This window comes from Plectrocnemia conspersa, unplaced genomic scaffold (genome assembly GCF_051122295.1).
Source record: "Plectrocnemia conspersa isolate PC_06_02 unplaced genomic scaffold, ASM5112229v1 ptg000002l, whole genome shotgun sequence".
In the NCBI taxonomy this organism is placed as follows: domain Eukaryota; kingdom Metazoa; phylum Arthropoda; class Insecta; order Trichoptera; family Polycentropodidae; genus Plectrocnemia; species Plectrocnemia conspersa.
Genome location: NW_028277166.1, coordinates 11,217,603 through 11,231,026, shown reverse-complemented (window position 1 = coordinate 11,231,026; position 13,424 = coordinate 11,217,603). Strand labels below are relative to the sequence as shown.

The 13,424-nt window shown below is 29.4% G+C and overlaps 1 protein-coding gene and 1 long non-coding RNA gene across 3 annotated transcripts; one reads left to right on the top strand and one right to left on the bottom strand.

Moving 5' to 3' along the window:
- Window positions 1–889: 889 nt before the first annotated feature.
- LOC148237643 (uncharacterized) lies at window positions 890–1,888 on the top strand. Its single transcript, XR_015808882.1, has 4 exons — window positions 890–1,000; window positions 1,186–1,235; window positions 1,421–1,574; window positions 1,751–1,888. It is a non-coding gene; the product is annotated as an uncharacterized LOC148237643 (long non-coding RNA).
- A 2,047-nt stretch (window positions 1,889–3,935) lies between these two features.
- Window positions 3,936–12,300, bottom strand: LOC148237642 (uncharacterized). Of its 2 annotated transcripts, none has more exons than XM_088181414.1 (7): window positions 12,063–12,300; window positions 6,591–6,821; window positions 5,485–5,651; window positions 5,242–5,395; window positions 4,786–5,180; window positions 4,284–4,716; window positions 3,936–4,190 (listed from the first exon to the last, which is right to left on the bottom strand). In XM_088181414.1, the coding sequence occupies exons 2-7, from the start codon at window positions 6,786–6,788 to the stop codon at window positions 3,981–3,983; spliced, it is 1,557 nt and encodes a 518-aa protein (XP_088037540.1). In that variant the 5' UTR covers window positions 6,789–6,821; window positions 12,063–12,300; the 3' UTR covers window positions 3,936–3,980. The 2 variants fall into 2 exon arrangements, with proteins under 2 accessions (XP_088037540.1, XP_088037541.1); XM_088181415.1 differs by lacking the exon at window positions 12,063–12,300 and adding an exon at window positions 6,892–7,026.
- Window positions 12,301–13,424: the final 1,124 nt, after the last annotated feature.

Here is a 13,424-nt window from a genome sequence, read left to right as displayed (position 1 = left end):
ACTTTAGACTCTAAAGTTTAAAGGACAATACCCGAATCGTTTAAACTTTAGACGATTTGGGTATTATGGCACTTTATAGATACGCATCAATGCTTCCTTTTGATTCATTTAGATTGAGAACGATTATTTAAATGTACAATGTATAAAAATATGTATTCCTTACAACGAATTGTTTGTGCATTATTGTTGGGCATTGGCAGATTAGGTGCGAGCGAGTGGTAGCGAGCAAGAATTGGTCCTAACAATTCTTTATGAATATTACAGTGAACACTTTAAAATAATCCAAAGATTTACTTTACATTAATATACAAAAAAATCGTTTTATAGAACAAAGAATTTGTTTAAATGCACATATCTTTTAAAATAATTTCCTGTTAAATCGCACTCTTGAATTTAATATATTCTCGCAGCTCTTGTGCCCGCTCAGTGAGAACTTCTAATAATTTTCTCAAACGCTGATTTTTATTAATAAAAAAAATCATAGTATGTATAATATATTTGTATTGCTTTACATTTATAAAAAAAATATATTTCAACACAATCAATGATACAATTTTCACATTTCTTTTTTAGTGAATACTTTGCTCCTTTTGCGTGACGTTGACAGATTTTATTATTTTATAAAATGTTCACATGTTAGGAAGTCGGAAGCAAAATGTTTATACCACTACGCAACCCTGACTATAAACCTTAAAATATATAATATAACGAAGAAGTTTTCGATATTTTGTAGGACAAAAAAAGAGAAACATAGCTTAGTAATTTATTTAAAATAATTTTAATTTCGTAAAGTTTTGTAAAGCCCGCATTACGGTTTTCGTTTTCGCTAAATTTTTCACTTTTTATATGTTTGCTATAAATTATTTAAAAAATTTAATGTTGCCAGCTCAATATTATTTTTACTGGCACTCACGAGTCATTGCCACGACTCGGCCACTTTGGTATGCGCACGCGTGGCTTATGGTCGTTCTGTCCTCTGCTCCTGAAATTTTCCACGTGGGTACGTATTTCTCAAATTATAATTTTATCTTCAAACTGTATTATTTCCAAATGATGAGTGTACATTATGGTTAGTACTGAAAACCACGTGTTGATTAAGTTACTACAGCGGGCTGATGTAACCTAAAAACCCACGTGCTAAGAATGCGCTTGTTCCTTTTTTACCGGTTTTTCGTAAATTTTCAGGTTAACCAAGGAGAGAGCGAGGATGCAGGAGCTTTCCATTGACGATTTAGGTGAGAATTTACGCTTTTTATTGTTAATCGCACTTTTATTTATTCATGATGAATCCTACATAGAGCCAAATTATGTAGTTTGATACATATATGATACAAAATGATAGGTCTGAATGGGAAATTTCTTATACGCGTGACTTTTAAATTGTATTAATTATTAATTACAGATTTTTATGTATTTTCAGAAATGTCGTGGAAAGTAAGCTAGTGACTGAGTAAAGAGCATGCAGCTGCTCCTGGGATTTCTACAAACCTAAAATATGAAAGTTGAAGACAAATTCGGTGTTAAAAATTCACATGTGCAGTAACAAGGCCACTAGATAACGAGGAAAATCGATGGTGAGATATTTTTACTTCGAATGTCATATTTGTCTTATATGATGAATCTTACATAGAGCCAAATTATGTAGTTTGATACATATATGATACAAAATGATAGGTCTGAATTCAATAGAACAATGACTTAAAATGAATATTATGTGGTTTTATTAATTATTATTTTATTTTTGTTTTAGGAAGACTCGTTGAAGACTAAGAAAAAACGTTCCTCGGGACAGGAAGATTTGCTAATCCAGAAATGAAATACTTGCTAAAAAATAAATTATATTTTTATTGTACTAATTAAATAAATATTTTTTTAATAGCAAATAAAATTTAATTTGATCGGCGAATACAACTCTGATGGACACGAAATAATAAGTTAATTTTGAAAATTTTTATTTATAAACTATCTTTGTAATTTTTGGTTGATATGTACATTTCCGAGAACTAAAAAAAGGAGGATTAACGAAGACATTGCTGCGAGGGGTAAAAGAAAAAAAAAGATAAATTGCTGCAGGAGCTCAAAGAAAGGGTTGAAAAATTTTGTTTGAGAACGTTTGGTCAACTTGAATTGCAAAGCTTTTAGTTAAATTAAATTTCGGTTGAATTTCCATGTAATTTGTCAGTTTTTTATACAATTGAATTGAACTCCAGTTGACCTTTTCTTTTTTTTAATAAATTAACGAATAGCAACATTTACTGCTTTTGATACTTTTGCAAATCATTTTCGATCATATTCATTATTCAGGTTTGAAATTACTTCAGTTACTTTTTTCTTGCTGTTCTCTTCTCTGGTTCTCAAGTCCCATCAGAACTTCGTTGAAAATCCTTTTACTGCAGATTGAATAATTTTGGGTTATAAATACAATTTAGATAGCTATATATCAGGCGTGAGCGGTGAGATACTTTCCCTCTCGATCACTCGCATGTTAACTGACTTAACATGCGAGCGATCGAGAGGGAAAGTATCTATAGTATATCAATCCTGTAGCCAAAACCTTTGAGTTTGGTTAACTTGGTGGATCAATTGCTTGAAATTTGATAATTCTATTTGTTGAGAAAAATAATTTATGTTAAATCCCTTTGGTCAAGTTGTCTACTTCACTAATAACATCGTCAGCATCTTCACTTTGCATACTATCACCTATTAAGTGGGGAGTGAGCTTATTCCATTCATTTCTCATCACTGATATTGGTTTTTCACTCTAGGCATTACAAATATTTTAAACAGCTTTATAAGTGTATTACACCTTGATCCGTTGGTTGAATAAGGGAGGTTATAGACAATTGGTTGTGATAGATTTTTATTGCCTGAAGAGGGAGATCTATACAAATAACTATTATTATTTTTATTTTATTATTTATTATTTTCCTCAACTAAATGAAATTATCAAATATAAGGTATGCGAGCCTTTCAAATGCTTATATTGATTTACTAAGTTAACCTAACCCAAAAGGCTTGGATACAGGATAGTTGAGATATATGTATAAAGAGTATTCCAAATTATATTTGAAAACCAAAAAGGTTGAAAAAATGTTACATAATATAGACGAATATATTTTAATAAAGTAAAGGTTTTTTTAAAAAAAACATAATTAGTAGGGACTGAGCAGTTTTATTGGATTTCAATGGAATGTAAAGTGGATATTGTTCACTTTGTGGGATTTTTATAAAATCCATTATAGTTTTCATTGTGTTTATTAACATTTTTACATGGTTTATTGCTTAACATCTATAAAATTACTTATATAAAAATATATACAAAAGTTGAAAAAGCTCGTGTAACTGTCGAAAGTGAATTTTTATCACATGAATATCTTTAGTTTCTTGCGAATATGTGTTTATTGATATTTCATGCATTGTGAATTTGAATGAATTTATTTAGGGATTTATCTGTCTTATATCATTGCTAAGTATGATTAAAACAATAAGCATTATTTTATATTAATTTACAAAAAATAATGTATTACTTTTAATTAAATTATATATAATACAAGAATTTTTGAAATTATAATTATATCATGATTAGTGTATAATATATTACAATTTACATAAATACACTATTATTTTATTTATAAATAATGTAAACATGTATTACTTATATATACATAATATATGCCGAAGAGTGATACTATTTGATTTAATTTATCACATTTTATTCACTCCTCCATTAAAAATAATTATAAATAATACAAGTAAAACCCTTTTTGTCTTAATACATGAAAAAATAATTTAAAATTCTATAAATAATTTTTATAAATATTTCACTTACATTATTTGTGTTTTTGGCAAATATTATTTGTGAAATAAAATTATTTAAAAAAATCATGTCGATGGTAACATTGGTCACAAATTCTTCAAAAATTAAACATATTTAATAATAATTATACAGTTTATTTACTAATATGAATAATTTTTCATTGTCACAGTGGAGGAGATAACAACGGTGATAGGGTTCCTATGTGTCTTGCTGGGGGAAAAGTTAAAGGTGGTAAGTCTGGAAGAGAACAAGTCTCTTTGAGTTGATCGTAAAGTTTTCCAACTCGGTCTAGTAAATCATTTCTATATTTTAAAGCAGTTCTGTCGATGAAAGAAGGTGTTTTGATACAATCGTCACCTCCAAATTCACATACCTAAAACAGATAGCAACCGTATTATATTTTTTAATATATTTAGAATAGCATTTCCAAAGCTTTTCAGACTAGAAATTGGAATATACAATTTACCCTATAATGATGTAATATTGCTTGATCTGGTGGTACGCTCAAAGCTCCACTTCCAGGAACGAACTCCCATACAAAGTGATTGCCGGCTTCATAAACTCTCTCGGGTCTGCATATATATTTGCTCCGTTGCTTATGAGGATGCAACTTTTGTCTACGGCGTGTTTTACGCTGAGTCACCAATGAACCGAGCAGTTTATCATCATCGGGTTTCGGTCGTTCGTCTGGCCATTGGAGATAGAAAAACGCATTCTGGAATGAATATGCACCGGCTGCTTTAGAATCAGATCTCTCCATCAAATTGTTTAAAAGCGAAGGCAATGTGTTCGTCTTATGAGGAATTATGAACTCGTCTAAATCAATCAGAGCTGCGTAAGTGAAATGGTACATGCTTCTATATAAGCAATCGTTCAACGCTGCAAAGAGTCCTTCGGTTCTATAAGCATATATAAAAACATGTTCATGAAATATAAATAATGCAGCAAACATTATTAAGAATTCTTACCTGATTTCTTTCTGTGATAGCATGTTCAACTTCCAAGGCAACAGCGAGACCAATCCTTGATGTTTATAATGCTGCAATATACACGCAGCCTGCTTACCAATGGTATGATTGTACATGATGAAGTGAGTAGCACCGAGTATTCTGTTCAATTCAAGAAATTCCAAAAGCTGCACGGGTCTATTGTAATAAAAGTGGAGTGGCTTCACGCACACTGCTAAACTATCAGCAGGCGGTTGTGGTGTATCTCCACGCGGACCCAAAACTTTGATTAAATTAGTTAAAGGAGCTCGTGGTCTGGCGACTACGGAAACACTATCCGGACACGTTTGGTTCTTTTTCAATGGACACACTATAAAACAGGCGCTGTACTTCAAATTCCAGTTTTCACGGATCATCTGAAATATAAATTTAACGGTAACTTGTCCACGGGCTGGAACATAATATCATATTACATACTTTAACTTTAGCTAGAACAGTTGCTGAACGATTTCCACGGAACCACATTCGACACCAAACTCTCTCGGCGCCCCTTGTTTTGGTTGCTCCAATAAGACGAACTGACCGTCCACCTCTATGCTCGTAAAATGCTGAATATATTAAAAATTTATACCTGTAAATAAATCATTATTATTATGACTTTTGTGATTTTGAAACCTGGAATTCAATCTTAACTTAGAGATAACGTTAATGATTGTATACCTTGTACCACCTACAGGTTGCCATTGGGCATCAGGAGGAGTAGCATTTGATGGTGCTTGAGGTAAACGTTCTTCTGATACTATTGGAACTGGAGGTTTTCCTTTTGGTTGAGTTCGACTGTTGCCCGTTCGTTCCAATCCTAAACGTACTCCTAAATAGTCATCACCCTAAAAATGCACAAAAACAGAATGAAATATCTTCATGTGATATATAAAATTAACTTTTAGCTATGATAGATTTTAAGTTAAATAAAAAATATACCGGTGGGTACAATATATAATGAAACATTATATAGATACTTATTATGGCATTAAAAATTGTAGTTTTGCGAAAACCAGCAATTGTTGTCAATATAACATTACTGAAAGACAATTAACCATAATATATTCGTTGAAACACGCAACAAATGTTTATTTTCCATTTACTCATAAATTGTAGTGTTTGTGTAAACATTATGGTAGTCTCTAATAGATGAAAAGATAAAATTTAATTAGGTCAAAACTAGGTCACATGAACCTGAACGTTTTTAACTACTCTTTTAGTCCAAAAATATTATCTTTTTAACGTTATAATTATTATTTCATTTTATTTATATTATACAGTTAGCTTTTAAAGGGCATAGTTTTTCCCCTTAAGCTTTCTAATTGAAAATAATCCGACAATGGAAAATGTTTGTTGTGCTCCCTTTCCTTGATGCCTTAAGCATGTACTTATTTTGGTTAATGGTAATCCAGTCATGTACAGATTCGTGACAAATGAGACGCTTCATCGAGATTTTCGTGTACAGACGGTTAAAAAATAATATTTTAAATGCGGCTTTTATAAATAATGTCAGGTTTTTGTGATTTTTTTACCCCCCCCCCCCCCCTACATGTCACAAGATTTCATTGAGTAAGACTCCTGTTTGTTTCACATTGACAAGATTCCGCTAGTCTTCCCCCGTGACATCATTTATGGAAACCGCCATATCTCGATGTATTGTAATTAGTAAATACATTCAGCAAAGTTTGAAAACATTGATTGAGTATTTATTATTTCACTCGTGACTAACTTCGTGTATTAACCACTGTTCACCATGTTTATCACATAAATTAATTAAGTGCAACCTGGAAGAGCTCGTAGTCTGGTCTGTCGACGGCCGCAGTCCTATCCTGAACTGGAGTCCGAGACTCTCTGGGTTCCACCAGAAGCAGCTCCGTGAGAACGATGAGCCCAAAGACAGCGAAGAACATGATGACGATGAAGAAGCTGACCCTGGCGCGCTCGCGGGCGCGCGCCCCGCCAGCACCCAGACGCGAGCCCATCTCACATGGTTCACACCATCGCCGAACCACCGCCTGAAAATCAAAATTAAAAAAACAGGTCACACAGTGCGAAATATAATAATTCACAAAACGTGTCCATTACTGTTATATAAAATCTAAAAAGTCACACCCAGTAGGTTCTTTATCTAAGTAGTGTACAAAGTTAGTCCAACTACTTTTTCATTATTCTTTATTTTAGTAAGTTGCAAGGTGACACGTCTAAGCATGAATATAGTCGCGTGAAGTGGGAAGTATAAAATTTAATACAACTATAGGTAGATCTATATTATATTTATTTCAATAATACTATAAAAAAACGACTGTGAAAGGCTATGATTTAAAAATTACATAACATATCAGTAAGCTACATTATTATCATTAAGATATTATATAATATCAGTAGATAGCAAACTGCTACTTTTAGTGTGTTATATTGCGGGGCAATCTTCGTTTCTATCTATTTAACGGCTATTATAAAATTTCGTTATTTTTACAAATATATAAATTATGTAAAGCGATGAGAATATCAGCTTCTTTATAAAACAGCTATATAACATTATGAAAGGGATGCTCAATTCAATCACATTTACAACATATTTACAAGCATGTTATAATAATTAATTATAAAAAACACACTATATGTTTTACAGAGCTATGTTAAAAATATCCCACTGTGCGAGAGTTAGATTTCAAACGTATGGCAATACCATCACTTCGTTCCAGCTCTCCTACCAAATATATGTTATATTGTCACTGAATATTTATTTTTTTAAGTAAAAAATAACTGCTAGAAAAATATTATTTACGAGCAGTTTTGTTAAGTCCATCGAAAAATATATCTTCTTAATATTATGTATGTTTTTAATTAAACTATATTATAGTTATAAAATAAAACATTAATTGCTATATTTACCATGAAAGACAAGGAAAAAGAGAATATTATGCAGTTGGTTATACTTTATACATGTTAGAACAGAATATACAAATAATAACTCATAAATTGCAATACGTATAATAAAGGATATTACATATTCGGTAGTTAAATAGAGTAATAACAAATATTAAGAAATTTTCACTTATGTCCATAAACAGTAATTAAGCAAGCAAAAATTCACAGTTTTCTATGCAATAAATGTGCTGTTAAACTTGCCACTGAGATGGATAGAAACAACAAAATAGATTTGATTTTGCTTCAAATTTGGCTATTGAATTCTAGATGGTTAATAATTAATTACCAGAGTTCAAAACGGATGTTAATGTGGCCGAAACTGATGATTTAAAAAAACATACGATGCAATAGTGATTCTAAAAACACTGGGGACAAGAACCTTGAATATAGAACCAGGAAATATATAGGGAAAGGATAGTACCATGCACAACAATTCGAGAGAATTGTTGTGCATGGTACTATCTACAAAAAATAGGCGTATGTAATTATAAATTAGCAATTATGGACCATTTAAATACTAAAAAAAATCGATAAAGTTCACCAAAAACTACGACGTTTTAACCGTGTACTAGTCAATTGAAAAGGTCCAATTCTCTTTCACGACAAAGGACGATAGTTGGCCCTTTCAAAAAATAAACGAATTGAGCTATGAAATATTACCTCGTTCGCCATTCTTACTGGACATCTCATCAATAGTATTTCGACAACTTCTTGTACGGTAAGGTCTAAAAAACTAAGCTGTTTAAACTAAAAGCCGATTTCAGGATTTTATTATATCATGGGAATTTATAATTAGGTAATTAACAAATATCTGTATTACTTCGCTTAATAAAGTTAATTACAAGCTGAGAAAATTATAAACTGTGGTTATTTTCCTATCAATAGAATATTATGGTTTATATTATATTTTTATTTATTATCGTATTTCTATACATCTAATTTTTATACACCCTAATTTTATAAGTCTATAAGTGTCTTAAGATTATTTACCAATAGGGTCACTTGTTCCTATTATTAATTCCAGTAAATACGTGGATGTTTTATTATTATGGAATTATTGGGAATGTTTACCTGAAAATATGTACATATTAGATTACATGGTACGTTGTTAATACAAAGGAGCAATATATTGTTAATTATGCTATACTACTGCTTTTAGCAAATAGAAACACGATTCTGTCGAACTTGTCGGAACCCACAAATTATCCCAATTCCCATAATGTATCTAACCTTGTATAAAACGAGCATGATAACCCAAAAATACATGTTTTACGAAACAATTTAACGTAACGAAATAAGAATAGATCTCAATTGCATCGCGTGCCTAAAATATGAATTTATTCACTGGTAAAATTTTAGCATAATTGTATAGAAATGTTGTTTTTAATATCTAATTAATTAGTAATTAAAAATGTATTATGTTATTTAAAGTGAATTTATATCAGCAATTAAGCTACAATAAAAATCACTACCTTAACTATCGTTTAATTGAAATTGAGGTTTATTAATATTGCTTATTCACACATTATGGTCACAACTACAAATATAAACTTTTATAAAAATGACCGTTAATGCTACGCCATAAAATAAAACTTCTCTATAAATACACAATTGCAGTCGTGGCCTTGTAATAATCGATAAGTGGATAAATAAAAAATGTGCAGATTTTGCCTGCATAACTCCAGGCGAGTACTTTTTGGTAGTGTTTATTTTCTCTTATCTTATTTAAGTTATTGACGTCAATATATCGGTTATAATATTTCATGTTATTGACATATACATTTTGTTATATCATATAATATGGATCGAAATATATTTTAATAAAGTTATTTATTTTATAAAATGTTTATTGAAATTGACACGATATTTTTATTTATTTTTTAATTTTAAACCAACAGAAAATAAGCATACTATTTTTTAGTGTATTCATTTAACCTGAACATCCATCTAATATTAACAATAGCTTTAGACAAACAAACAGTATATCAATTGCACCTATGCGAACTGGCTCACCATTTTAACTTGTTTGAATATAAAATTGTCTAAAAATACTTATACATTTTCATGCAAAGTGGAAGATACGCTTTAAATGAAACGATAAAAGAGAACGCTTCACTTTACGTTATTTTGCATAATGATCGTAACGACTATATTTAGCGTGCATTTTACCAGATTTTTCCCATAAAATAATTGAATATAATGTACATAATTTTATTTACATTTAACTTACAAAGTTTACAGTCATACAGCAACGCACAAGTAAAACACCTAAATAAAAGAAACCGATATTTGTACTGAAATGGTACTGTAATTACTAATGTATGCACTAGAAATGTTATCGAAGCATCGAAATGGCATTTAACCCTTGAGTGCGTAAATATTATGAATGATAAATGCGACTGTGCCTTCACGAATTTAACCCTATATTTTTCGATTAGTTATTTACATTTACATGCGACGTTTACACAGTTGTCGTGGGTAAATAATTTTCAGTATAAATCGATTACGTTTAAAAAGTCTTTAAGATATTAAACTCAAATTTCCATATCACTTTTCATTACATTTGTATAATATAGCAAAGCGTTTAAACTGATAAAATGTAGTAGAGATATTTAGATATTTATAAATATACGTGAATTTATATAATTTAAAATAAGTGTCTGTTGTGGATGATGATTAAAATTACAAAAAAATGATAGATAAATTATCTCATCTATTAATCCTCAGAATAAATTTAAGATTTTTAATTAGCTGTAATTAATTTCAAAACCTAACTAATTTAAATATAAAAATGTCTTAATTGTTTTTGGAAAATATAATTGAATGTAAATATTTTTTTATAGATGTATAAATTATTTTATTTGTGGTTTTGTTGACAAGAAAACTATACTTAATTAGAAAACTTCAGCTGAATCATTATATAATGTCTTATAATCAATGGTAGGTAAAGGATTTTTAATAATTTTTAAAGTTAAAATCCATATTTCATTATAAATACCTAACAATATTTTTAAGATATATGACGTAATACCGAATTTAAAAATAGCTCATGTTGTTTTTGGAAAATAATATGTAATGTAAATATTTTTTCACATACATATATGGATAAATTATATTATGTATTATCATATTAAATATGGTATTAAAAATATTACATATCTTCAGATGAATAATTATTTATTGTCTTATGATGAGATGTAGGTTAAAGCTTTTGAGCAATTTCTTAAATGCTCAGCAATATTTTTATGAAAGGAATCCATGACATAACCCCAAATATAAAAATGGTTCACATTGTTCATGGAAAATTAAATTAAATGTAAATTTTTTTTCCATAGATATGTGGATAAGTATACATTTTTATAGATTTTTGACTAACAATTATATGTTATTCCAAGACTAAAGCTGTATCATTATATTATATAATGTCTTTTGCTCAATAGTAATTGAAAAAATTCTAATATTGGAAGACCATATATCATTTTAAATAATTAATGATATATTTATATTAATGAAAATAATAAAATACACACAAACATACAGAGCCAAATGTTAAAACATATAAATGTCGAGAACTATGTAGCTTATACTTGACTTATTTGTATCACAGAGAAAAGTGTATTTAACATGTTTTTCACTTGATATTCTACATAATCTAGTCGTTTTCTAACAACGCGAGTTTACATTTAAAAAACACATAAAACTTATTCCAGTGGATAATAACTTTTGACAAAAATATTAGTTGATATGTTTTTACATTGAAAGAAAAGTACAGAGATTTTTTTGTAATTTTGATTTTTACAATAATTTAAATGCTATATTTAGCTTTATTAGATATTCATATTCTTTTTTTTTACAAATAATTTGTTGTATAACTCAGTAAAGATCTTTTATTCAATGATTTTTTTGGTTATTAATTAATTAATGAATGACTTTAGTTAAAATAATTGTAATATAATTGACTTAATTACAAGTACGATAATATTGCTATTTTATTAACATAATTATTTCGGTTTTTCTGTTACTATAGCTTGAGAAGCGCTAATACATAAGTATGTACTTAGAGATACCTATAAATATAGGGCGTTTTCTAACACCAGTATTGTAGAGAATTTATTATTATTTAAAAAATGAATTAAACTAATAATAATATTTTATTATCTAGTGCTACGCCGTAGCAGAACAAAGCAATCGATTTTTATAAAAATAATAAATTAATTAACGATAACAAAACCCGATTGCTAGATTTCTGGTTATCTGTATTTCAGTCTTTGTTATTATTTACTCTATTATCATTGCTAATATTAAATAAAAAAATATGTACTCACCCGTATGAAATCCGTCAATCAGATATGCTGCGATTTGACGTGAGCTATCACTTTTAGCGACAGAAATGGTCCATTATCTTCACAAATGGTACCGTATGTGCAGATAGTTTAACTGCAGGACGCTAAATGAAGTTCCTATCGCTGGTGCTCGTTGTATTTATTTATATTTTTCAATTGCACCACTGGCGTAAAGAATCGTCGGACTACGCCATGCGCGCGCGTTCAATCGATCGACACTAACCCCCTTATTTGAAATATACACACAGCCCTCTTCACAAAGAGGGTTGATGGGTTTCGAGATAATCGCGCATTTTCACACACTATCCAAAGTGTGTCAGTTTTCCACAGAGAAAATTATGTTTAAAAATATTTCAAAACAATTTATGTAATTAAATGTAAAATTAGTTTTTATGGTTAAGGTATAATGAATAATAATCTCAAAAACACGTTGTGATGATAGCGTGTGTTTTAAAACACTAAAATAGACGAGAAACAATAATAAATAAGCTGATAAGTAGTGTACGCCGCGGTTTTGCGGTTTCGTTGTTTGTAACTTACACGTCTCACATTTTTGTGGGAATCATTTTTACGTAAGTAAATAATTGTGATAAAAGAAAGCAGATTGTACTATTATTAAAAATGTTTATGCGATACTTTTATTTAACTTATACTTTAAAAGACAAATGATATGTTCTTGTTCACTGTAATTTATGTTACAGTGTAGAAAAACCTCACATAACAACACAACTTAGACACCTATCCATATTTTATGTTGCGTTTTTCCATAATCTATAAAATATGGTAATTAGATGCAAAAAATTGTGTTAATTGCACTTTTAAATATATATAAATAAAATTATGAATTTATTTATTTAATAAGCATACATTTACAGTCATTCAATAAGATATTTCTCTTTTTATTCCCTTTTTTTATCATTTAGTAATTATAGTACATATATAAAATATTAAAATATTAATATGTAAGTTGTATATAGATGTTAAAATATATTTAAATTGCTATTCTGTATTTTTTTAATAATGTTTAAAGCTTTTAAAATAAAATACTACAGCTTATTTATGTTATTGTAATGTAAATACACATTTTTGTTTAATATTACCCTCTATACGTATTTATAAATTATTATTTAAGTGGCTTCCATATATTATGTCAAGGTTTAGGGAGGGGGGGGGGGGAATCAGTGGATTTGTGACAGTGTGAACAAGTCGGAAGGGGGATAAGTCGTTGTATTGTTACGTATGTAGAGAAATGGAAAGAAAGAGATTTAAAACAATCTTATTGGTTTCGCTGGTCTTTCCATGCCATATAAGACAGCAGTCTCTTAGGGGTCAAGGTCGCACGCA

Excerpts from the sequence above, each read along its gene's own strand:
- LOC148237642 (XM_088181414.1), bottom strand. The coding sequence starts at position 6,788 with ATGGGCTCGCGTCTGGGTGCTGGCGGGGCGCGCGCCCGCGAGCGCGCC. Across the intron at positions 5,396-5,484 it reads CAACCTGTAGGTGGTACAAG|GTATAAATTTTTAATATATT; the intron begins GTATACAATCAT and ends ATTTATTTACAG. Across the intron at positions 4,717-4,785 it reads CTATCACAGAAAGAAATCAG|AACCGAAGGACTCTTTGCAG; the intron begins GTAAGAATTCTT and ends ATATGCTTATAG.